Source organism: Rhea pennata, chromosome 7 (genome assembly GCF_028389875.1).
Source record: "Rhea pennata isolate bPtePen1 chromosome 7, bPtePen1.pri, whole genome shotgun sequence".
NCBI classification, from domain to species: domain Eukaryota; kingdom Metazoa; phylum Chordata; class Aves; order Rheiformes; family Rheidae; genus Rhea; species Rhea pennata.
The window spans coordinates 36547601-36573538 of record NC_084669.1 but is presented as its reverse complement, the minus strand read 5'-3'; the positions used below and the strand labels follow the sequence as shown (position 1 = coordinate 36573538).

The 25938-nt window shown below is 53.6% G+C and overlaps 1 protein-coding gene across 2 annotated transcripts in view; it reads left to right on the top strand.

The window, feature by feature from the left end:
- Positions 1-20973: 20973 nt before the first annotated feature.
- Positions 20974-25938, top strand: part of UNC5B (unc-5 netrin receptor B) — a 59012-nt gene continuing 54047 nt past the window's right edge. For both annotated transcript variants that reach the window (XM_062580056.1, XM_062580055.1), the window contains exon 1: positions 20974-21107. In XM_062580056.1, the coding sequence (XP_062436040.1) occupies positions 21023-21107 (85 nt within the window). In that variant the 5' untranslated portion in view covers positions 20974-21022. The remainder of the gene's footprint in view (positions 21108-25938) is intronic.

Below are 25938 nucleotides of genomic sequence, written 5' to 3'. Positions count from 1 at the left end.
GGCAGTTTATTTTAGTATTGGCTCACCTGCTCCCGAGGTTGAAAAGCTGTAAGACTAGCTGAATCTTCAGAATTAAATTCTGGGGTTTTGTTTTTTTCCGTTAGTCTTCCATATTCCATGGCCACAAGTTACTGGCAGTCATTTGAAGGTATACTTGGCAAAGGCACTTTCTGTCTGGGACAGGGATGAGCAAAACAGGAAAGGTTTGTTCTCTCTAAGGCAGCATCTTTCCAGAGGCTTGGACAACTCTAGAGCAGGACAAACCTCAGTTCTTCTGAGTACATCTTTTGCTGGCCAGAGTGGAGCTGGATGTTGCACTTAGAAGATGAGGCTAGAAGAGGGAGATGTGGGTCAACTGGGGGCTTTCTGGGGAGGGGAAGCGGATGCCTTTGCGGGTAAAAGGAGTACAGGAAGCTGCGAGGCAGCCGAGTCAAAGCCTCCCTAACGCAAGGGAGACTTTATGTTAAGGGTGCCCCTTATGTTAAACCAAGGTAGCTCAACAAAGCTGGCAAGTCGGTGTTATTGGGTTGCAGGTTGCACCCAACTGGCATTTTGGGGTCAACCACCAGTTCCTGCAAAAGATCTGGAAGTGGAGGGCTGCTGAAGCAGCAGATGGTGGGAGCTAACCATGTCCTACCTCCCAGAGATGCTCCAGGGGGAATTACCAACCAGGCACAATCCACCAACAATCCATCATCTGCTGGAAGCTGTTTAACCCTCGGCAATGATTTTCAATAGGAACAGTTAAGCCACCGTTTAAGGTGCTTGGAAAGCCTGCCCCATGCACCCTTCCAGTGGTGATGTCTGAGCTAGCACTCATGAGCAGGAGCAGCTGGAGGTGTCGGAAAGGTAGGCAGGGGCAGCCAGCAGCCTCACCTCTGCACTGGAGGAGGTGGAGAGCCATGCCTTGGCGCTCTTGGGCTGCCTGAACAGCAGGCTGGCACTGCTGGCTCTGCTTGTTTTAGTTACAGATCTATGCAAATACCTGCTGGTCTAGGAGAAAGATCTTGGGAAGCGGAGAGAGGAAACTACCTGCCTTGTTGCATCTGCTAAGACCAGCTGTCCCAAGCAAGAACCCAATGCTTCGAGGGCTGTTCTGCTCCAGCTCACCCCTCTGCATCTTTTCAGCATGCAGACTGGGTGGCTCAGTGGTACACCCCCGAGATTTGTCACAGCTGGCTAGGATGACCATTTGCATTTGAATGTCCTGCCTCTCCTTGCTCTGGGGCACGCACACACATGGCTGGCTGAGGACAGCAGGAGGAGGGCAGATTTGCTGGCCCTTACTGTGAGAGCCAGGAAAACACTGAGGATCCCGGGGCTTGGGTGTTTCCCGTGTGTGTGCAGATACTCAGGGAGATGCTGAGTGAGAGGGAGCAATTTCTAATTATTTAGGAAAAAGCTCTGAAAACCTAGGTGACCCTCAAACCCCTAAATCTGGCCACCTGCATGGAGCAGACTGCTTCCTTCTTAGGTACCACCTGTATTGCCCCTAACAATAAAGCTGAATTACTGTTAAGGGCTTAGAAATTCCCGATTAGACACTGCTGAATTAAACTCTCCACCTTTCTGCGAATAGGTGATGTTATCTTCATTCTGCAGATGGCGGAACAAGGCCCAAGGGTAGGAACAAAACCATAATCTCTGTTGACACCAGCTTTCACCTCCAGAGCAATATTCTCCACCTCATTTGTCCACGCTCTTTTTTTTTTAAATGCACGTCTTCTCCATGGGAATCCTGTCTGAGATATTTAGGTGCCAAAGCCAAAAGCTGACCTCATAGTTTCTCCATAGGAAATAAGTTGCCAGTAACTGGTATTTTCACTGACCTCATATCATGAGAAATCTGCATCCTGTCTTACCTGGAAATGCCAGCCATGAGACAAAGCTGGTGGCAGCAGCTAGCGTTTTTACTGGAAGAAATATTTTTAGCCTGGGAACATGTTGCACTGGGAAGCTTATTCCTTCAGACAGTAATACCTTGGCTTTCCAGAGCAATTGCTCTGTGTCTCCGGTTGCAGCCAGCCTGGAGAAGCAGCCTGGCCGGCTGCGGGCCGGCACCGAGATTACCCCGCTGCGTCCCCAGCGTGGTGGACGCATCCAGACCTGCCTGCCAGCCAGCGTCCCACAAGCGGGGCGACTCCAGCGCGCAGGTCAAGGTCGGACATGTGTTGGAGCAAGAAAAGCAATCACAGCCGCAAATGAGAGGAAGGGGAAGTGTGAAAAAAACCTGGCGGGTGTCAGACTGCCCCCCTCCCCAATTCCGGCCCTGAGGAGCTTTCCCACCTCCCCGGCGAGGACAGCAGCGCCTGGGAGCCGGCCGATCTTCATGCACCTTTGCACTGCTGTTCTGGTCGGGGCTTGTTGCTGCCTGTCCCGTTCAGCTGGGCTGGGACCTGGCAGGCCACCCTGCCCCAGGAGAGCTGAATCACGCAGCGGTGCACGCAGCACCGTGCACGCGGCGCTCTGCCCCGCGCTAGCCCAGAGCCAGCCTGCTCTGCTCGGCGCTGGAGCTGTTTCCAGCCCAGCCGCGGTGCGGGGAGGGAGCTGTGCGCCGGCGGCTCGGGAAAAAGCTGCACGGAGCCGCTCGCTGACGGATGCGCCGGCCGCTCACCCACGCCGTCGCTGCCACAAAATACGTGGAAACGCACACAAGATGCCGATACACCGGGTGCGTGGGTGGAGAAAAGGGCGGCTCACCCGCGTTGCCTTCAGGCTGGGAAGCCCCCCATGACCCTCCCTCCAAGCCGGGCGCAGGAGGATCGGGAGCAACACGACCTGTCAGGAAGGTCTTCTTGCACTGTTTGCCTGCTCTGCAGCTAAATAAAGCTCTCCTGACTCCTGATACCGGTGTGTTGCTTCCCCAGGCAGCCCGGGGCTCTGACCCGTGCTGGCGAGACCTTCCCCGTGCTGTCGCAGTGGCCGGCAGCGCCCTCCGGTTTCCCAGCCGCCCGGCCCCTGCCCGCCCTGCCCGAGCAGGAGGCAGCGGCAGGGCGGCGGGAGAAGCTGCGGACCCGCTGGGAGCGTGGCTGAGGGGGTGATTATTTTACTCTTTGGGGGAAGGAGAAAGTAATTTCCATGTGGCACTCTCTGGGTGTACCTGGAGGGCGCAGCTGATAGAGAGGACCATTTTACTCGCTGCAGGCTGAGCCACGCAAAGCTCAGGAGGGTTTTTTTTCCTGAGTTGCTCCATTAACACAAACAGACAGCAATGCTAGCTACTGACACCAGGGTTAATTAAATCCATCTCTCCATCAATTCTTATTCAACTATTATCGATGGTCATTAGATCAGCGACAAAGTGACAAGCAAACAGTAATAGACTCATCTTAACCCTTGTGGCGCTGGAGGAACGCAACCAGACCAAGTGTATGGGGAGGAGGGTGCTTCTCATGGATGCTGCTCAAACTATTGCTCTCGCTTGCAGCACCTAGGGCAGTGAGTCGTTTTCTTAAACCCAAGGACACAAGTTTCCCTTGCAGTTCCTGCCTCAGCTCCGTATTTGCTAGAATAATGAACCGGCACCAAAAGCAGAAGAAAAGCAAGGCTTAGACACTGCTAAGGGTGGTGTTCAGCTGAGCAAAGACAGCCATCTGTATAGACCTATGGTGTCCTCGGCCTGTCGCTGACGCTTGCAGGGGCAACTGCCCTCGAGCTGACATGGATGCCCAAGTTAGGTCAGGTGACTAACCTGCACTGCAAAAGCCTGTCAGCCCCACCGACTGTGATGGGCATCCAGGTGAGGACAAATCCTGCCCAGGGCTCTCCAGTTTGGAGTTTACGGTTTTTCAGATCAGATGAAGTGTCTTTGCCTTCATATGGCTTTACACCCAGGTGTCTCCTGGGATACTCCTGATGGACACTCTTCACAGCTCCTATTGCTCAGGCCTGTGGAGAACCTGCAAGCCAGCAGGTGAACCTCATTTCCCTGGCCTCAAGCAAATAAAGGCACCAAACCCCTTTCTTGTTTCTTTCACTTTTCTACTGTTCTGCAAGTCTGGAGCCTGAGGTGCTGCAGCTGAACTTCAATGCAGGGTCTGTTCTTCTGAGGAGCAGCAGAGTGTCTGCCTGTGTCCCTCTGCCTCCCTGCCCAACAGCCTCATTGCTGGAGGCCCCCACGTGAGTAGCCCTGGCAGTAGGGGCTTCTGCTTTTGGACACTGTCCTCTGCCTCAAGGATGAGCAAAGCTCCCAAAGCCATTCTCTCCAGGGTGTGGACAGGGTGATTTTGGCCACAAAAACTCTGATCCTTACAAAATGCCTTCACAGTCCAGGCCTCACCCCCTCCTTAAGGAGGGTGGTGTCTGAGTACTCTCTTAGTTGTGAAGGTGTTTGGAGTCAGAGAACAAGCCACAATGGGCTCTTGGACTTTGGCCTGGGATTCAGGGCTTCTGGGAGGACTTTAGTGCTGGTACCATGATGTGGGATAGATCCTTCTAACCTGAAGTGGAAATACAGGAGCTGAGCACAGCTGGGGCAAATGCAGACTGTAGCATTGCCCTCTTGGGACTGTAGAAATTGAGCAGAATGTTGTCACTGCTATGTCCTTTTGCTCCCTGTGACGTGGAAGCAGAAGGATGGTCTGGGGCAGCTGTGCCCTGGGGCAGGCCCTCTGTGAGGAGAAAAGCACCTTCTTCCCAAGGTGGCCCTGCCCTGCAAGAGAGCACAGGGATGATCCTACCTTTGCAGGAGAGACTAGCAGAGCTGCTGTGAATGCCTAAGCAACTAAACAAGCAACTGGAAAATTAGTTATTCCAATAACTCAGGCTTAGAGCCCTTCCTTATTGCATGAGTACATAGATAATTTTTTTTTCCACCCCTCCCACCCATGCCAAGAAGAACCCATGTCCTGCAGGGTTTTCAGTGCCACTCTTGTTTTTGTAGTCGGGCTTGCAGTGGTGGTGGGGAGCTGCTGCTTCTTCCCTCTCTGATTAACAGTTTAAATGTGAACTGAAGGCTGCTGAAAGGCCCCGATACATTTTCACGCTAGTGTCGCAGCAGCCAACAAGACAACGTCCCGCACTCCTCAAGGTCAGTCACAAGCTTCAAGTGACATTCCAGCTCGCCTCGGGAGCAATGCTTGTGTCCCATGGCTGCTCCCTCGTGGAGCAGAGACACAGGGTCTCACTGGGACCACTGTGACTATGTCTTGGTGGTGGCTCACAGTGAACACACAGCCTGCCTATTGATGAGCAGATTTGCCCTGCTACTAAATGTAGAGGGACTTTAGTGTTTAAGTAGCCTGAATTCAGAAAACGGGAGTGGTGGTGGATTGCTCAGTGGTCATGTATAAAGCAGCTTGTATTGAAATCACTGCCACAATCTAAATTGGAGATTTGAACAGGGTCTGGAGCATATAAGGACCCCTGTTGATCTGCATGTAGAAGGTGGGCTAGGAAATGATGGCAGTAAAATAAATGTGCACTTCTATGCAGAAGTGTAGGCCAGCAACCAACTGCTGTGTTCAGACTGATTTCCTTTTTTTTTTCCTTTTCTTTTTCTTTTTTTTTTTTTTCCAGCTGGCCTGAGTTAAACCTTTGTGGTACATGCAAGTCTTTCCGAAAACCTGAATCTTGAAGTTCTTATGCAAAGGTTAGGTAGCCCCTTGATTTAAAAAAAGGTGAGAGAGTGCTTCAGGTGACACTGCAAAGCCACTGCTGTTTCATGGCTGGCAGTATTTGGGGTTGGAGTGGTGGAAGTGCTGGAGGCTGGAGTTTTCTCACTTTATACTTCCCACATAGCTAAAGCTAGGAAGTGCTACCAAAGACCAGTTTCCAGACTGGGATGTAGGAGCTTCAGATGCCTGTTGGCTCTCAGTGGAGCATGGTGCAAGTAAATCAGGAAAGGATGTATTTATTACCACTCTTTGTCCTCCTCTGTTCATCCTTGCTCCTTTGTCTTGTTTGAATTGTGCTGGCCACAGAGATCACAGCTGGACTGAGGAACGGGGTGAGATTTTTCTGGAAAAGACTCTTAAGCGCTCCTTCCAGCCTTTATCCAGCAGGTTTAGATGCAAGGAGATTTGAGTGCTGCTACAAGCCCATCGCGATGGCCAATGTGATATGCTATGACAAGCGCTTGTTCTTGCACGAATGCTTCATGTCTGTGCTACGGAAATAGTTAACAGCGGTGGTGCTGCTTGCTTGCTCTCGGGTATACACTGTGTTGCTTCTGTGTTTTTGTGGAGTTCACAAATCTTGTTGTGCACTGCAAAGAGCTTTCTCTGCTGCTCTTTACATCAGCTTTTAACACCTGCAGAAGCTGTAACATGCTTGAGAGTCGATGAAAAATGCCTGACAAGTTGGATAAACCATTCGTTCCTGGAGTCAGGAAGTGGGTATGCATGGAGCAAATGGCTAGAAAAAAAGCTAGGATGCCACAAGGTGTACAGGCAGCAAGTCCGTGTCATAACATAACCCCCCCTGCTAAAGAAAGACCTTCCGGGTGTTTAGGGAAGGCTCTGTCCTTGCCAAACATTGACCTCTTCCAGCATCTGCGCATGGATGACTTCTCACGTCTTTGATGCGGTGGTGAGAAATGCAGATCAACGTAACATGCCGCCTGCGATGTGCTAGTCTCAAGGCTGGCATGGCCGCGAGGAGACCTCCTCTCCTGACGAGCCCTGCATGGGGGAAGATCTTCCCTGTTGATCTTCTGACTGTTGCCCAGGTCCTTTCCTTGGGGAAGCCAGCCCTTGTTGTGGGCACTGAACGGGGCATCAATGAATGAGCAAAAATGTGCGGTTCTTCCTCAGCCATAGCAGCTGGGGCAGAGGGAAGCTATAGCTCTCTTCTTTTGTGTGTACCTATCTGAGGTAATACTTTTTTCTGCTTCTCCAGTGGAAGAATGCAGGATGGGCATGTTGTGAAATGTCCTTTGCTCCCGAGCTCAGTCAAACAGCATCGAAGGAGAAAGACCCTTTGGACTCAGGCGAGTTGCCTCAGGCTAACAGCAGAGCAAAGAGCAAGAGAAATTGTCCTCCTAATGGCAGACCTCCGTGCCTGTCTTAGGCAGTAAAGCGGCCCAGTTATGCCTTACGGGGAATTTCAGCTTTGCCTCGAGCCAGGAGTGGAGGATGGCAGAGAAGGAGGTGCTGGCACTGCGTCCTGCAGATCCGCTGGTGAGCCCAGCTTGCTAGTGGGGCTCATCCAGGTGGAAGCAGGTATCTTCCCAGCTTTGTCCAGCAGTAAAGCTTGAGAGCAGCCCTGCTCCTGCTAGAGATCAGTTCTGCTGGCTGACTTAAAATGCACGTGTCCCTTTCTTCCCCTAAGGAAGAAAATAATTGCCATATTCATTTGTAGAGGGAAATAATTACTTCATTCATGACATGAAGTCGATTTTTTTGTCCTGAACCAGAGGGAGCCCTGTACTGACAGAGGGAATTTTGGAGAGAGTCAAAACAAGACTGGCATTTGCATGCTGCAATTACAGGTGAAAAGGAGCCACTGGTGGGGTTTTTCTTCCTTTCTCTTCTTGCACATCAGATCAGATAGAGCATAAAATGTTCTGGCTTTTCCAGTTCAGCAAGGGGAAGGAAAGGTCTCCTTATCTTTGTTAGCTTTACTTCTCACCACAATGCTGCAGTTCAGAGATCTCTGTGGGCAGAGAGCTCCTCTTCTCCATTCAGCCTTGGCAGCAGGTAGAGGTCTCTAAAGGGTAGATTGAAGGAGCCTGCTCCTCCTTGGGCAGGGCCAGGAGAGGCACAAGCAGGCACTTAACACAGGTTAAACAGCTGCTTTTTTTTTTTTTTTTTTTTAAGGTGGTGGTGGGCTAGAAGATCTTTCTGTGTGTGCCAGTGATGGGGTCAAATCTGAAATCTACTCCACCGGAAGATCAAAGATCCAGCCTGGGTTTTCAGGGCGAGCAGCACAAATCAGGGACGTGCTCTACGCTTGCACGCAGGATGTGGGTGGGCTCGCTTGGCCAGCAGCATGGGGAGGAGCAGACTTTTTTTCCTTTGCGCTTCTGTGAATGGGAAAACAAGGGTGAGATACTTACCAGTCCCAAGGGTGAACTGGTGCACACTAATTCCCCTGCGTGCGCTCCAAGCTGGCTGCTTAGAGCCTGCTTTGGCTGGGAAGGGGGCAAGCTGCCCTAGCACAGCACCATGCTCAAGTACCTGGCAGGAGACCAGGCACCTTGTAGCCTTCATGCCCCAGCCTTCAGCCCCTCTGGGACACTCCAGGGAGTGGGGTGCTGGGGCCCTTCTCTGCCATAAGTCTCTGTTTCTGGCTCACACCCAGGAGCACATCTGCTCTGGGAACCCTGGAGCAGGGGAGAGGGTGACCTGCTGGCTGGATTGATGGGCCAGGCTGCAGGACCAGCCTTCCTCGCAGCACCTCCAAGGGCAGCAGATAGGCCTGAGCAGATAAATCAGTCGGTGCCTTTTGTCCAGCTACTCTGAGCAGTTTCCAAGGGAGGCTGGGAGGTAGCTGGTCACCTCCCAGCAGAGCCTGTGCACTGGAGTCATCATTGGGGTCAGCAAGGAAGGCGATAGAAGAAGCGGAGTGGAAGGTGCTATTTGAATAGGATAATTGATACTAAACTCTGTGGAAAAGGGGAAACCGGAGCTGGGTGGTTCTGTAAACATATCTATTTTTCACAATCTGCACCAAAATGATTGAAGCTGATGTCAAGGGTGATATATGATGGAAAACTGATAAAACATTGATGCTGGGGATGAATATTTCAGGAGGAGCCATATACATTGTACAGCATGATTTTCAATCTTTAACCAGGGTTGGATAACCTTGAGAGAGGTGTTTATAAGTTTGTTCTGGGGCAAGGAGCCCAAGATGATTTAGGGTCCGCTGTCTCGTGGGGAAGCCTGGTGGGTGATGCCGCGGGCAGAGTAAAAATCCTCGAGGCTGGCGCATGCCAGACCTCACCGGGCTCTGTGGGCAGGTAGCAAAGGTCTGGCCAGCTTTGTTGTCCTCCTTTCCCGTGGCCACCACAGAGCATGCCGACCTCTCCGGCAGGATGGAGCCAGCTCCAAGAAGACAGGAGGAAACGACACCTGCCTTCAACAGGGAGGCTGCTCCTGTTAGGAAAAATGAGAGGAGAAAAAAATGGCATTTGGGGAACTTCCTAAAGGGTTCTGCCCCTGGCAAAACCAAGCTGGAGGTGTGAGAAACAGAGCGGGGAGCTCAAAGTGGCTTGCGGAGACTGGTGAGTGGAGGAGTCCTGCCGGCTGGGAGCTGTTTTGAGGTTGGGCGTTAATTGAGGACCGGGGGGGGGGGGGGAAACAAAGCTGGTCCCAGAATAGAAGCTGTCAAAATGTCGTTGCTAGGAGTGAAGTCGGAGTCTATTGCAGCGGCAAGGCTGGTGGTTTTTCCACTGCCGACGTGGGAGCTCCTGTTAGCTTCAAAGCAGCGGCGAGGGGGGCCTGAATTCGGGGTTCTTCGGGAGGCTTTTCGGATGCGAGCGACCGGGGAGGCAGCAGGAGCCCAGCCCCACCGCAAGGCGGGCGGGTGTTGGGCCTGATGCTTCTCGGTGACATTTAGCAGATGCCTCAGGAGCTCTCTGCGTTTGCTGCTCCAAAGATCTGCTTGTTTATTTTGGAAATTAGCAGTGCTTGAGCTTCTTTTAATAAAACTTCTGAGAAAGGTTCTCTTTCCTTTTTTTTTTTTTTTTTTTTTTTCCCTCCCTCTCCACGTGGCTGAGGAAGGCAGCGCGTTTGGATTTTCTTGTGCATTTTGCTGCCAGGGTGGGGAGAGGAAAGGCTTGTGATGCAAGAAAGACCTTTTCTTTTCCTTCTTTTTTTTCTCTTTTCTTTTTTTTTTGATGTTTCATGAGCAAAACCTGTGCTGTTGTAATAGCTGGGAGCCCGTTTCCAGGAGCAGGACCTCCCGTGGCGTTAGCTCTCGGCTTTCCCCTCCGAGCTGGCGCCTGCGACGGGTCGCCTTCGGAGAAGGATGGTGCCTCTTGCCTGCCTCGTCCCCCCACCAGAAGCCCTGGGTGGAAGCGGAGCTGGACGGTTTACACTTTTCCCACTCCACCCTGCCTTGCCATAAACAGTTTATGACCCTTAAAAAAAAAAAAAAAAAAAAAAAGAGAGAGAGAGTAATAAGCCTTGCAGGGTTTAAAAAATAAGAGTGGAAAAGCACTGTGCAAATTGCCTGCTTTTCCTATTCCAGCGGGTTTTTGGGTTCTGTCTGTGCTGGGATTTCTGGTCCACAGGAGTAAATGTGTTCTTGCCCACCAGTAGGACCTTGCAGTACTTTCCATCTTCATGGCACTTTTCTCCTTGAAGAGCTCACGGCCCATGTCCCTGTGGTGCTGCTGCCCTTTTGGGGACACGGTGGGGATCCCTCCTGTGAGATTCTGGCAGCTGCAAAAGAGATTTTTTATTTCCACCAGCACAGAGAGCTGCAAAGCGAGACCCTGAGGCATTCACACAGCACCACGGCGTCTCCCAGATTTATTTATTTTTTTTAAGATATATTTTTCACTTTGCAGTGTTTAAACACCATCTGCTGCTTTGTGTGGTGGCCCTTTCACAGCAAGGGGTCATTTTTAAGTGTAAATTGCTCTTTAAAGTCAGTATTGACAGTACTGGAGTCTGCAATGCTTGGGGACAATCCTGCAGCAAAGGCAGAAATTGCCACCGCCTTGTTCTCTGCTGGCCACCCGGCTCTGAACGGCGTGGGTGCTTCACTTCTTACCTTGCCACCAGGAAGAGGAGCTCTCTCCATCAGATTCCTGCGTCCCTGGAGACGACCAGCAACGGATGTCCAAGCTGGGCGCTTAACTCAAAGCCCTGTTTAATGGGGCTGAAATACAAGCCTAAAAGAAAAAAAAAAAATAAAATCCCTTATCGCTTTGATGAATCAAGGCCAGAATTGCGCTGCCAAAGCCACTTGGGCCTGTAATAACAAACTGGTAAAGCAGCCCGTGACACGTGTAACTTCTGGGGGAGCGTGGCTACGAGGCAGCGTTTCGGAGGAAATAACAGATGCGCTTGGCCAAAACGGAGGTAACTGTACAAGCCCCTGGCAAATCCCCCGAGCCTCAAGGCTCTGTTTCAAGGTGAGCGAAGCAACAGCAAATACCTGGTGAAGAAAGTTAGGCTGTGATCTGTAGTGCTTGAACAAATAAGATTAAAATAACTGCTGCAGATGGGTGGCTGCTCTCCCATTTCGTGTTACGGAGTGTCACCAGGATGTAATGACTGCAGCAGCACGGCCTCGCGCTATTTCAACATTAATTTGGTATCTCGTTTCCAGCTATTGCCTTATTTATTCTGGGACTCTTAATTTATGTCGGGCCAGGTACGCCAACTGTCCCAATTATGCAGCGGTCAGGGAGCACCGCCTGCAAACAGCATGCAAATCCGTGCTGAACGCTGCGCCAGCCTCTTCCCGGGGAGCTCCTCCTGGCACCGGCAGGAGCATTCGGGCCTCTGGCACGGAGGAGAGCATGCTGCAGGTCCAGGAGCAGGTGTGCTCCTAGGATGAAGACTTTCCAGCCTCCTGCAAAGTAGAGAGCATTGTTTGCTTCCCTACATTTTTTTTTTGCTGTTTTAGCTGCTTGCTGACAATACCAGCCATTATATTTTGATGAGTTAATAAACATCTCCCTTGGGAGTTAAGGATCTCCAGCATGCTCAGCTTTGCCATGTTTTATGCCTGACTAACAGGAGTTTGCAGAGCAAGATGTTTTTCTTTTTTTTCTTAGCTGAAAACAGTGTCTCATATTTCAGACTTCCCCCCCAAGCTGCTTCACTTCTCTATGGCTTGGAGCTCCGAGTATCGTAATGCTTTTGTGCTGTCTCGCAGATGCTAACCTATCACTTTTTCTTCTCCTAGCCCTTTCTGTCTGCCCCTACTCCCCTTCCCAGCCCCAAGTCTGCCTTTGGGGGTCATTTTTTTGAGTAGTTCCTATCCTGTGAGGAACGGAGGTGATAAGGGGAAGGTCACTGCATGGTCTAGGGCAATGCACTGTTGAGGGGCTGAGCAGAGGGGATGTCCCATGACTGCCCCAAGCCTCATTGCTGCCTGCTTTTCTTTTGGCAGGAAGAAGTGAGATCCTGGACATGATGCAAGACAGGCCTGTGAAGACCACGTGCAGTCCGGGGAGCTAAATTGCCGGTTTGAACTTGTAGAACATCATTGCTCGTGAATTATGGATAGTTATTGCACCTTGTGGACAATAAATTATTGAGCTGACACACTGGATGGAGAACGAGAAGCTGGTACTCTGTTTACGGCAGGCAGATGTGGTGCGTGGTGCCTTTGCAGGGAGTGGGGGGGAGGTTGTTTTTCTCTGTCTGAGCAAGATCATCTCTGCCTGGAGCAGAGCGAACAGCAGGTCTCTGCCCACCGCCAGCCACTGAGTCACTTGTGAGGGCAGTCACAAGCATAGCACCAGGAAATGGCATCCCAGGGGAGTTTTTCCCTCTCGTCCTCTTGTGAGGCAGACTCCTGAGTGCGTTTTCCAAGTTTTCTCTGCGTTCAGCTCTGGAATCTCAGTGTTTTAATACTGTGGAAGAGCTCTCTAGCCCTACTGTGATTTATCACCCGTGTTTGTGGTGGTGGTGGGGTGTCCTCCTGACTGTAACATGCTGGAGTTGGCTTTGGCCTGAGGTGCCACCTCATCTTCCTGCAAGAAAACCATGGCTGGCCTTCCTGAGCGTGATGTGTTGCAGGTGACGAAGCTAAAGCAGAAGAAAGCCCAGTGAAGCTGTCCCTGGGGTGGGAGCAGGGCCACTTCCCTTCTCCGTAGCGCTGGCATTTGCCTTTGCTTGCAGGAGAGGGAGAGCTTTGCTTAGTCTTTTTGGTATACATCCGGCTGCGCGGTATTTGTGCTGGAGACAGAGAGAATGTGAGCTCACTAATTCTGTAAACGTGAGGGTGCCTTTTAAACACGTGTGCACAGATGCAGGAAAGCAGTGGGCCAAAATGTTGGCGGGAAGGATTTGATGGGGAATGCAGCAGGGCTTCACCAGCTCTGAGCTGAGAAAAGGGGCATCGCTCTTCACCCAGGCCTTAGGTGAAAGGGGAGGATGGTTTCTGGGGGACCTGGCGCTTCTCTTGGCTGTAAATGGGACCACAGTGCCATCCCGTTGGTGCTCCTGTCACATGCGATGTTGCTGGGCCCCTGTGGTGGCTGCTCCTGGGCTGGCTGGGGGTGGGAGCTTGGAGGTGAGCTGTGCTCAGTCAGTGTGGCCAGGAGCTTTCCGATGCTCCTGCCCTATCTTCCCAGAGCAGCTGCCTGAGTGGCTTGGCAGGGTTGGGGATCTGGCACCTCTCTGAGGTGGTGATTAGGTGGATGATGGGGGACAGCAGGAGCAGCCACATTCTGCTTTCTGAGTCTATGTTCAGGCCATAGAGGGGCTGTGGAGTGGTCTGGTGAAGGATGGGTGGCACGGCAGGGCTGGGATGCTAGCAGTTGGGTGGAGAGGACTCGTGTCGCTGCTGCTCTGCTCTGTTTGGGGCCACTTGTGCTGCTCTGAGCCTGCTACTAAAATGCATGAGCCTTGGTGCCTCTCTGCGCGCATGCTACAGAGCCTGTCCTGCCCTGGGGCACGAAGCCTGTCTGCGTGGGCCTGCAGCATCGTTCCGGTCCTATCTGAGGCCAGAGAGCCTCCGTAAACCCTCCAGAGGATCTGGGGAATGGTTTATCCAGGAGACAAGATGTGGGATCTATTAATCTCATAGAAAAATGCCCCGGCTCAGCCAGGCCATCTCTCCCTGCAGCCCTGGCAGGGGCCGAGGTGGACAGCGCGACCGCCAAGACCCTCGTCTGACGTACGGCCCGTGGCTTAGGGGCTCCCTGAGGGGAACGCTCCATCGTGTTTAACAGCCCTTGTCAGACCCGTGCTCCAGAGTTTGGCTAAATGCTTTCAGGGGGCCGTTTAGGCGCTGGGTCTCCATAGCATCCTGTGGCAATGAATTCCCTAATTTAATCATGTGTGGCGGAGAGAAAGCGCTGCCTTTTGTTTGGCCTTAAATCTGCTGCCTGATAACTAGATTTGGACACTCCTTGCTCCTGTGTTGGAAGAAATAGGGAATTATTGCTGCCTGTGCACCTGCTCCACATCGCTGGTGGTTTTGTCCTGGCCCCCCGTGTCTTTTTTTTATTATTATTATTATTATTATTTTTAATCTGCTTGCACCCACTCATACCTCCTGGCACTTTCCCATTCCTCAGCCAGCCTGACCCGGTGTCACATGAGGGCCTGAACCAGAAAGGGCTCTGATTTGCCTTGCCGTTGTGTTTGTCTCCACCTGTCTCATGCTCTCCTTTTTCAGGGCTGGGAGAGAGGCACTGCAGGTGTGGGTGGTGCGTGGTTAGCTCCCGAGGCAGTCTGTTGGCATCTGCCCTTGATGAAAACCTCCAAAGCCTGAGCCACCTCTTCTGCTGTTTTCAGGCTGGGGTACTCACTCAGCCTGTGCATGTACACACAGACTAATTCCTTTTGGCCACTCTGGGTGCTAATTTCCCTGTTCCTCCCCACAGTGCAGTGCCCAGCCCAACCCCTGCAACAGGCAGAGTTGGTAACACAAGTGTCAGGGTGACTGTTCGGTAATTACTTGATAATGGGGAGCATTATCGCGCTCCAGCTGCATGGGTCTGGCAGGTACAGCAGTTTGTCACCAGGCTGTCTCTAAATTACTAATGCTGATGGAAAAGTAGTGGAAAAAAGCTGAAAAAGTGAAAACCTGAGGAACATCTGAAGCAATTGCAAGGAGGAAGCCATGGAGTTACCAACATATGGGACTGCAGTGCACTGGCAGGCCCAGGCTACAGGAGGGCAACACTCAGTTAGAGATCATCTGAGGAGGGTAGGCTCCTGAGGCCTTCCTAATGAGGCCTCTTGACCCCAGGTAACTGGTTCCCACCTGTGACCCGCCTGCATGCCCCATGGTGCCACAAAAGGATGGGGTGCTTTGGGTAGAGACCAGCTGCCCCCAGAGCACTGCCTTGGAGTGAGCTGTGTTTAATGTGTTCTCCTGCCCATTTCCCTCCCCAGAGACAGCTGAAAGCTGTTGAGAAGCAAAAAAGAGGGTACAGGGTGGGGGGAGATGGGGAAAGTGGGGGGGGGCTGTGATGGCTTTTTCTGCCAGCACTGCTGGCTGTTGGACTGGATTCCCATCATCATTTCAAACTAATGCCAAGGAGGCTCTGGAGCTGGTAGAAGGTGAAGCGTTTTCCCTAATCGAATCACACGCCAGCATCGCATGCAAGTCCTGCAAAGCAGAACGAGCTCGGGAGCCAGCAAACCATGAACGCTGCCTCCCCCCATCCTCCCTGCACAGAGCGTGCCTTCCTTTCTTGCTCACTCTTGTCCAGGACTGAGCTCCGTGAGGAAGCCAGAACAGGGGCTTGGGGGTTCCACCTCGACTCTCCCACCAGTCTGCAATGTCATCTCTCTGCTTCCTCAACAGTCACAGGCTGAGGGCTGCACCTGGAGGAAAAAGCAAGTGTTCCCCTCTAAGATATCCCATGCTCCCATCAGTCATGAGCCTGCTGAGGAAAGATCAAACAGATCTGGTGTCCACCACCAGGTGGGCCTGAGGATTTCAGGAGATGCACCTGATGCTCCTGAACATCTTTGGAGATGTTCTGCCCTCAATATACAGTGGTAATCTCTTTGCCAGAGGCATCTCCCTCCAAGCAGGCACTGGATATGCACCATGTCTCCCCGAACTGATGGGTCTTTTCCACCTTTAGTTTCCCTGAAGATGCTCCATCATCTCCGGTGCCTCACTCAACTTGCTCACAAGCTCCTGCCCAACAGAGCACAGGTGTTTTCGCTCCTTCCAGCTCTGCAAAGCATGCAGACAGTCAGCCCGGAGGAAGGAAGCAGGAGGACAATGCCTCGCCTCCATCTTTGTGGCCCAAGCCAGAATGGGTAATCCTCCCCCCCCCCCCAGTTCCACATTCTCCAACTTGACATGGGAGAGATCAAGGAGCTGGGGAAGGCAGGGTCAGCACCAAGTGTCCTACCTTCAGAGGACACAGGAGTTACTGATGGAGGTGGATGTTTCTGAGGAAGCCCTCTGCTAAGTTTTTGATGGTACATCAAGCATCGAGTGCATTGCTGCCTCCAAGTGTCCCCAAATAGCCACTCACAGAGCAAAAGTAGCAGCAAAGGAATAGGAGTCACAGGGCGGCTGGGTAACACCGAGTGGGTAGGACAGGCTGAGTCAGTCCAGATGCCCACCAGAAGCAAGCTACCTAGTAAAATACTCCTTGCCCGGCACCGCCGGTTAAGCAAGTTTTCCCATGAGTCAGTGTAGCCCCGGGGAGTTCAAGGCAGGGTTGTCACACTGCTGGCACATGATCAAGCCCTCAGGGCATCAGCACATGGATCTGTTTTGTAGGACAATCGGATTGCTCTTGCAGCGTGATCCCAGCGCTGGTGACAGGGTCAAGTGCGTGGTCTAGAGCAGTACGCCGCACAGAGATGGAGATGTCCGTCTGTCAGCACGGCAGCAATGGGGAGGCACAAAAATACCTGGAATGTGTCCCAGCTTGCTTTTTTACCTGCTCCCTTCCCAGCTTGTCCCCTGCGCCTCCAGCGCCCATCCCATCAGGCACCTCCTCCCTCGCCAGCATCTCCTTAGCTGCACCAAGAGCAGGCAGATGAGCGAATAGTCAGTAGTGGTGTAGCAGGGGAAAAATAAACCACCCCCAAAACTCGGTGTTGAGTTTGTGTTGGGTTTTATCCATGACATACTCCCTATAAAATCCCCCTAAAATTTCAGCTCTTCTGGATTCTCGGAGAATGTTCCTTTCACAAGTGCTCAGGGTGCCTCACAAGAGGGGTAAGAGGGCCTTTCCTGGTGATCAGATGATGCTTTGGGTTTGCCAGCTTACCCCTGCCCTGCAGCCTTAAAAAAAAAAAAAAAAAAAAAAGCAAGGGGAGAAACAAGCTGCTTGTTTCCTTCCAAGGGAACCCACAAGCCAGGAGGACAGAGTGCTGGGTAGCTGTAGCTCTCATTTGGCAGGGAAGTCCTCCTCGTCTTCTTGACCCTATCAATAGCTCTTCCTTGTATTGCCTCCTCTTGTGTGTGCTTGTCTTCAGATGCTCTCTCTTAACTAACGCCTAGTTAGGTTGGAGTGACTGTTTGGCTTGATAGCATAGTTACGGGTAATGCTATGCAAATTGTCCTGAAGACCTGAGAGCCCCCAAACAGAATAGATAAGAGCCTCCAGCTCATTTAAAGGAAATGGTCTTTGAAAAAAACTCACCGAGTCCACCCAGTAGAAAATCATCTGCTCCATAAAGGACCTGTCATGTGAATTCAGTGCACCTGGGCCCAGCCTTACCTTGGGTAGCTGAGATGGCTAGTTAGGAGCACAGCCGCTGCCCGTAGTCAGCAGAAAGGAAAAGGTACTTCAAGAGGGCAGCTCAGCCCCCTGCGATCCAACCCACCTCTGAAGTTCAGGTGGGGAAAGATAGCCAAGCCTCGTGCGACAGCATGAGCACAGCTGAAGGGAGACTGCAGAGATGGAACAAGTGAGCCTCGTCTCACCTGCTGATTATGCTTTGGGAGTTTCCACTATTTATTATTCATTTGATTACAAAGAATCTTTTTTAATACTTCAAGGCCACCCTTCTTGGCTGTGCTACAGAATACACGCCTGACCCGCAGAGCCTGTGGTCTAAGCTCCTTTCCGGTAAAACTGAACTATGGTGAAAGGATTGGTGATCCTCCGAAGCACGTGTATTAGCAGTGGTGGCAGAACTCACGTTAGGATCTCTTTTCCTCCTACCAGAAGCTTGTATTTCCCCGTGGTGCACGTGGAAGTCGTGTGCATCACAGAGGTGAGAGGGTCCTTGCTCTGGTGCTACGTGTGTCACCGGTGTGGTGTGGACCTCACGTAATTTGGGTCTCTCTCCCCATGAGTGCATCAGCTCAGACCCGAGGAGGTAGAGGCAGCATATTTCCCAAGAAAGTGAGGGACTTCAGAAAGTACTGGGCAGCAAGCTGCCGCTCGCATCGCCCGTTAAACCAGCCCCTTAACGAAAGAGCTTATCCCTCCCGCGCTCCAGAATGGCTTCGACTTCAACGTGATGGTCTACAGGCTGCTGCGAAAGCCCCTCCGTTCAGCGGCTCCATGGTAGGCAAGGGGGGCCTCAGCAGGATCCAAAAGGGGCGGGAGGCTGGCGGGCACAGAGAGCGCTTGCAGAACTCGCCTATGGGGTAATGCCCCTCTTTCCCCCGGCCAGGCTGCTGCAGAAGGGCTAGGTTCATTTCTTCTTTCTTTTTCTCTCTCAACGGGAAATAGTTCATTCTTTGGACCAAGGGCAATGGAGATCCAGGCCCTGCATATAGGGAGCAGAGCTTGCCATGAGACGCTGCCTCGTGTGCTTGCAGATCCTCGGAAATAATAATTTACCTGGGTGGCAGCAGTTAGTCCATAGTGCAGAATACCAAAAATGAGGCTTGCCCTTGGGTTCTGCCTCTCTTCCCCTGGCTGCCCTGAGTTGCGACCCAAACTGATCAGCGTGGACACTTTCCCATGTGTCATCTGGTTCCCCTCGTCTTCGTCTGGCACCATCATCTGCCAGCCCTGTAGATGTGACAGCAAGGGCCTGGCCTTTCCCTTCCTGCCATCGATAGGAGACCGAGGCCTGTGCAACTCATTGCACGTTGCAATGGGTTGCTGTAGGTGGTCCTGCTGCGCTGGGGATTTCATTGACCTGTGCAGATATGAGCCTCCCTATTCACCAGGTCATTAGAGGAAAACTAGGGGTAATACGCAAACACCTGGGGAGAAAAGCAGCCCTTTGACTTAATGATAGTTTGCCATGCAATACGTTTCTCAAATTGCAAAATTGCGGTAGACTAACCATTAATTTGCGTCGCTTTAATTCATATTTTGAATACCAGACAATGAGTTAAATGCCACTGAATTTAACCCACACATTCTCACTGATTTCTAAAAACTGCTTGGTACAAAACACACACTCTGCTTCCAAAAGCAGGCGCTTGGAACGCACGTCACCTCATTCACTCACTGATAGCAATACCCGCCCTTGCACAAAGCCTTCCTTCGGAGACGCTCAAAGCTAAGTGTTATCATCCCTATTTGATAAAAGAGCAGACACCCACACAGTCCCCCAGCCCCCTCCGAGATGCTGGGCGCCCATGTCAAACACGGGGGAGGGCTTGGGGCTGCACGGGGCAACGCTTTCCGGACCCCTCCGCGCCAGCCCTCCTCGTTCCTGGTGCTTGCTGGTAGTGGAGCGGCCGCATCCCTCCTCCTGCTGCAGGAGGACGCAGGGGAAAAAGGCTCTGCTCTTCTCCCCCGGTCCGGGTCCAGGAGCGGGGAAAGCCCTCCTGGTTTTGAGGTGGCTCAGATTTGGCCGGAGCTGGGTGGATTTTCAGGGGGATGCCAAAGGCCACCCATGCCAGCGCCAAAGAGCAGCCCTGGTGCTCCTGCACCCCAGGCTCTGCTCGGGCCCCCGGGGCTGCGGGCAGCCCCCTGATTCAAGCACAGCAGTACCGTGCTTCGGGCAAGAATACCAGCATCTCCCACCACCTCCAGCCCTTCATTCCCACCCCTCTGAAAGCAGGAACTGAGCTCGGGCCGAGGAACAAAACCGCGGAGGGAGCAGACAGCAGAGGACCAGCAGCACCTTAGGCCTGGAGACAGCCCCTGCCAAAACCACAGCCCCAGTCCCACCAGGGCTGGAGACGAAGAACAGGCTGTAATTATGGCCTGCGAGGGTTTCTTCGCCCCCACTGCCCTACCCTGGAGGAACTGAGCAGCTGCCAGCAATTAAAAGTAGTTAGCAGTTCCCATGCTATTTTAACCATTTATAGGCAGCAATCACAGCTTGTTCTTACTTAACCTGAGTGGAAGGGAGCAGCTCTCGCTGTTGCCCAGCAACTTTGCAACTCTCCTTATGCAGGCTTTTCTACTTGGGAAGTTGTGTTAATATATTTTAATGAAAAAGGCTTTAAGATCTTTGCTGAACTCATAATGTCCTCTCTCCTGGGCGCTGCTGAACTGTTTTGCCCAGCTCTGGTGAGTAAGCAGGCAGAATTTTAAAACCAGCCTGAGTAGAGACTTGGGAAAGCTGCAGGCTGACTCCTCAAAGTTTGCAAACCTGGAAGTTTTGTCGATTGCTTGTGACAGAGGAGACGCACAGAGACAGATATACATCAAAATGTGTAACTTTAAATAGTGGGCTGCAGGAGCAGGGTGCCCTTCTCCTGCCCTCCCCCTACACGTGTGATTTTTCTGTGAGTTTTTGAGGGTTTTTTGTGTATGTTTTTTGTTTGACTTTTATTTTTTCTTCTATGGTTATAACTTGCAGCCTGGATTTCTGTCCTGGTTCTTGAGGAAGAGTTAATAGCCCGTTATCTAATCCTCTGCCAGGAACATCGTTAGCGGTGAAGGGACGCGCTGCTCAAGTGTTAAGGTATCTCCTCGGCCTGCGCCGGCGGCGGCACCGTAAATCCCCGGTGCCCAGGCAGGCCGTGCCCGGGGGGGTGGCCGGGCGAGCCGCGCTGCTCCGCGCCGCTCCGCTCCGCGCCGGCGCCGAGCTCCCTCTTGCGCCTGCTCGGCCCCACTGCAGAGCGGCTCGCCGGGCTCCGCCGCTTGTTGTTGTGATTTCGGGTTGTTGCTGTCGCCCGCCTCCAGCCCCAACAAAAAAAGAAGGAAAGAAAGAAAAAGAAGAAAAAGGAAGGAAATCGTGGCTGGAGATGTGAGGGCTGCCAGCGCCGAGGGGCCGCGCGGAGCCTGGCGGCCTGCTCCGCGGGGCAGGGGAGCGCAGCGCGGCCCCGACGCTCGTCTCCGCAGCCCCCGGGCGGGGCGGGGAGGGCTGAGGCCGGCAGCAGCTCATCGCAGGCGCCGGCGGGGGGGGGGGGGGGGGGTGAGCGGCGGCCGCTCCCCGCCGCGGCGCCGCTCCGCCCCCGGGCGCGCCCCGCCCCGCCGCGGCCGCGCCGGGCAGCCCGGCAGAGCGGCGAGGCGGGCGGGCAGGCAGGCAGGCAGCGCCGTGCCGTGCCGCGCCACGCCACTCCGCGCCCCTCGCTCCGCGCCGCTCCGCGCCCCGCTCCCGCCATGCCGCCGCTCCGGCGCCCCGCCGCCGCCTCCCTCTTCCTCCTCCTCCTCTTCCTCCTGGTGCTGCGCCGCCGCCCCGCCGCAGGTAAGGGCTCCCCGAGGGAAGGCGCGTCCCGGCGGGAGGGGCCGTCGGGGGCCGCTCGCCCCGCGCGCCGCGGCCCCTCCGCGGCCCCTCGCTCCTTCCGAGCCGCGGTGCTAATATCTCCTCTTGGCTCTGGAGCAGCAGATGCTGCTGCCGCGTTGAGACGGTCTCGCCGCGCCGGGTCTCGGGGCGCAGCAGCGCGGTGCGCGGTGCCTGCGCGCCCGGGGCAGGATTGCACCACTGGCGGCGGTTGCCAGTTGGGCTGCGGCTGGTATTTTGCTGGCCTCTTCGGCCGGGCGGGTTCGCGACGCAGTCCCCGCTGCCTGCCCGGAAAGTTGCCGTGCTCGCTGCTGTGCCCCGCGTAATTGCAGCTTGCGAGGAGCCCGCTGTTCAAAGATGCGTTTTGAAGTTGCGGCTTAATGACAGGGGGAGGCCGGGCGCTGAATGGGGAACATTGTTTTTGTAGAGATTGAGGAATGCGAAACGGGAGCGCCGGTTTCGGAGCGCACCGAGCCTGCGTCCGGGAAGCGCGCTGCGGGCGGCGGAGGCGGCGACGGGAGCCGGGGGGCGCGGAGCCCCCGCGGCGGGGGGACCGCCCCGGCCCTGCGGCACCCGGCCGGCCCGGGCAGCCCCGGGCGGGAAGGGGCCTGGGCGCCCGGCGAAGGCCGGGCCTGCTCCGCGGCAGCGCTGCCTCGCCGCGGGGAGGAGCCGGCAGCCGGGGGGGCTCAGCGCAGCCAGCGGGAGGCTCCGCTCCGCTCCCCGCCTCGCTGCTGCCTGCGCTCGGTGTTTTATTTTGCCGGCTGGGAAAAGCCAAACAAAACCGTCCCTGTTTATAATAGCGTTGACTCTAATTTCCCAGTGGCTCAAATAAGCGATTATTCATCCTGGGTTTTCGCCGGATTTTTATAAACCGACCCGTTGACGGCTTAGGCAGCTAAATGAGCTTTTCCTATGGCTTTTCAAAGTTTCCTGCGTGCAAACGCATCTCGTGATTGAGGCGCGCTCGATCGCGGCCCTTCCCTTTGCGATGCCTGCCGCAGACGACAAGCGGAGGAGCATCCGTCCTGCTGCCCGCTCTCCCTGGGGCTCCGGTGGCCAAGTTCAGCCTTCCCCAGTGTTTCTTCCCCCCCTGCCCTGCCGCAGCTCAGTGCCACTGCCTGCCTCCCTCCCTCGGCGGAGCCTCGGGCCGCTGCACCGGGTCACCCTTTGTCACCCTCCCGCCGTGTCTCCTTTAGGCGCGGATGTAAAAAGGTATCTCAACTGTAGATCTCGGAAGCGAGCGCCTATAAAGTTTGATGGCTCCAGAGTTTGGAAGAGCCCATAACTATAAATGTCAGCTCTCCGGAGCTGCCTGTCGCACCGTGATGGGCGCGCAGGCTGTAATCCTCGCTGAAACTTTGAGGAGTGATGTGCGGATACGACTGATTGCCCTCTTCCCGCGTTATAGAAGGAGGCAGCGTGCGGCAGGGCTGGGAAAGCACATCACAAAGCTACACGTAGCACGGATTTTGTTGTATTATTAGTTAAAGGCATCTCCTGACAAGCTGATTTTCTAGGAAAATGAGCCAAACCCTTGTTTCTGAAGTGTAATTAAGGCAGTGAGGAATTTCGGGGAGGGAATTTTTTAATTGGATTAGTATTTTTCCGCCCTCACAATACAAAGATCTAGTGTGTTTCAACAAATGGAAAACAGCGATGGCTTCGGTTACTTATTTAGTGGAATGGACATTTTTGCTACAACTGGGGCTGGGGGGAACAACTTATTTGCGCAGGGACGGGTTGAGAGAGGGAGAGGCTTGAGAGCCGGCGTCAGGCCGTCCGGGGCGGCGAGCGGGGCCCTGGCAAGGCGAGGTGGGCGTGCGCGGGGGTGGCAGGTGGAGCCGGGGGGAGGCCAATGGACTGGAATCGAGCGTGGGTGCCGGGGTTGGGATTTCGGTGTGCTGGCAGAGCAGGAAAGAGGCCGGGAAAATTGGATTAGCTGGGGTGCGGCAGGTCAGGATTTAGCAGCGCTGGCCAAGAAGCATGGCACTTTGGGATGGGAAATGCAGGCGAAGGATGGGCCGGCGGCTGGATTTGTGCATGCGGGATGCAGCACAGCTCCTGTGTCCTCCCGCCTGGCTCTGTCCTACGTGGCCTCTAGCTGTTCCTTCTTGCAGGCACCAAGTTTCTGCAGGGGTTGAGGTAAAGTAGGCAGGAGGAAGGAGATTCCAAAGGGGAAGAAGCAAATAAAGCTTGCCTGAGTTGGATTGAAAGGAGAGAGTATGATGGCTTCCTCAAGACGTGCTGGCATTTCTCACGATGCAATGTAAGAAGTTTTTAGCTACAGATCCATAGCTAGCCTCTCCCTGGGAGGAGAGACTGAATGGGATGACATGGGGAGTGGACCAAGACCAGAGGCACCCAGCCTCGGTGGCAGTCCGCTCTCGTCCCCTTCTGCCTCCTTGCCTGGTTTTAAGGAGGGAGGGAGAGACATTGCAGAGAGAGAAATCATTTTCCTTAATTACAGAGAACATGTATGTTATTTATTGTGTTGCATTTTGCAATAGGGAGAGAAGTGATGCTTGGCACTGGGTTTCTCTTCTGAGCGTTTGAAATATAGGAGCAGTAGGCACACTCATGCCCATAATTGATGTTTTCCCTCCTCTTTTGGTGTGGGAATCTGTGCTCCGAAATAAGTACCTTCCCTTCTGAGCTTAAGGTTTGGCACACTGGGCTCCTTGCTGTTCCCTGACCTGGCAGTGGTTTTGTTGTGTTTGCACATGCCACTCTTAATAAGAAAACAACTTGGTGCAAGGCTTGCGAGCTCTCTAGGGTGCCTTTCCCTCACCTCCTCCCTCCGTGCCAGCTGCGCTTCGGCTGCGGAGTGGCAGGGAAGATCGGCAGGGCGATGCTGGGACGTTCAGGCTGGCCTCGCCGGCGTGAACCTGCGACTGCCTGTCGCAAGGCAGCGATGTACAGGCCTACGGACAAAAAGGGGCAAAACCCATCCCAAACAAACCAGCTCCTCCCAGAGCTGCTGGAGCTCGTTCTAGCTGGCAGAGGGGGGACCCTGGAGACTTCTAGGGCTAAAACAGCCAGGGCAGGGCAGGCTAAGCTGGGGGATGCTAGGATCTTGTATGAAGGGAGCTTTGGAAGCCATGTGTGTGCTGCACTGATTTTTCTTCTGTACAACCAGGCATTTTCATCCTCTTCTATGGTCCACCAAAGCTGCTGAAAAGTATCGCAGGGAAAAGAGGCTCCCTCAGCCTCTGGTTGGCTATTGCAGGCAATTAGCTGGCTGGTGAGGGTGGGTGGATGCTCCAACACGGGAACGGATGGGTGGAGCATCCTTTGGACCCTCAGAGCTAGAAGGCTGTCCTGCTTGAGGATACCTGTGTCCTAGCTTGGCTTTTTTGTGTCACTGTCAGGAAAACATCTGGAAGGACTGGGGAAAATACGACATCTGGAGGCGCTGGCAGTGCTGTCCAAGACCTGTTTGGGTCGTGGTTTCTGGTGGAGGACGTATTGTCCTTGCAAATTGCAGGAGGATTCCTGCCCGGTGTTTCTGCAAGCAGATGGCAGAGGGAGACGCTTGGAAGACCTGTTGCTTATCGCCTGACGTTGCATGAGACGGGGATTTGCTTGGCTGAGAACAGTAGGGTGTTGAAGGATCTTTCTTTTCTTTTCCCCTTCTTTGTCCTTGCCCTTTAGCTTCTTAGTTATGGAGCCTTTTAGACACAGGTTTCTCTCCTGTCTCTGCATGATGATGGCAAAAAGAAATAAGTTTAAAAAAGGCAAGAAATGGAAAAATATTCCTTTTAAGAAGACAGAATCCTTTGGAAGTGGTATTTTGGGGGAGGAGTCCAGATTACTTTTTTTTTTTTTTTTTTTTTCCTACTTGGAAGTAAAAAATACTCAACTGCCAGCTCAGTAAACACGGCTTGAAAAGTCAAGCTGTGTCCTTTCCGTCTCCTCTCCGGTCAGCGGCCGGAAAGGCCCTGTGGGTGAAAGCTGAAGGCAGCACTCCTGGCGTCGTGCACGCTAGCTCCGTTTCCCATCCCCGTGCTGGCGGTACCAGGAATAAAAATCTGCATTTTGAGTCAGTTGAGCGAGCTAGCCTGATGTAAGGAGCAGATAAATAGGAAAGCCACTCAGTTTTGATTCCATTTCTAGTAGCAACGGCACTTTAAAGTCTTGACCTCTGCGGCTTTCTCATTCTTGGCATGTTCTCGGGCTGGCCGGGCTCGGCAGAGCGGCCCCGTAGGTTAATGGGAAACCCTGTGCTCTGAGCTGGCTCTTCCGCAAGAGCCCATCCGAGGCGGCCTCTCTAGGTTCGTTGCCCCTGAGCTGGGCTTTCCTTCGCGCGCGGAGCCGTCGTTCGCCGTGGTCCGTTGCGCCCGCGCCGCCCTGGCGCTTTGGGTGTCGGAGGGTTTGCGACGCAAGCAGGAGCGTCCTCGGGCACGCCGAGGAAAAGCACCGGCGAGACGAGTACGGAGGCAACCCAGCTGCATGGAAAGCAGAGAAAATAAGGCTCCTCAGATCTCGTGCTTCGTTGCTGAGGTTGCCGTGCGAGGGGGCATAAGGAGCAAATAACATCCGTGCACTGGATGTGATGCCTTGTTTGCTCCTGCCTGAAATAAAAACCCGTTTACTTTCCTGATATGCCTGTGTTTTAGAAACATCCTGGCCACTTTAAGTGGCTCTTTGCCTGTAAAATAAGATGCAGAAGGTGTTTGGGGCGTGTGCGGGAGGGTGTTTGGAGCGGCCTCGCTCGGCCCTGTTCTAATACTGGTCGGTGATTTTTATTTGTTTTTGCCAGCAAGGCCAGTTCCTCAGCAGAGCTTCGGCCCTCTGC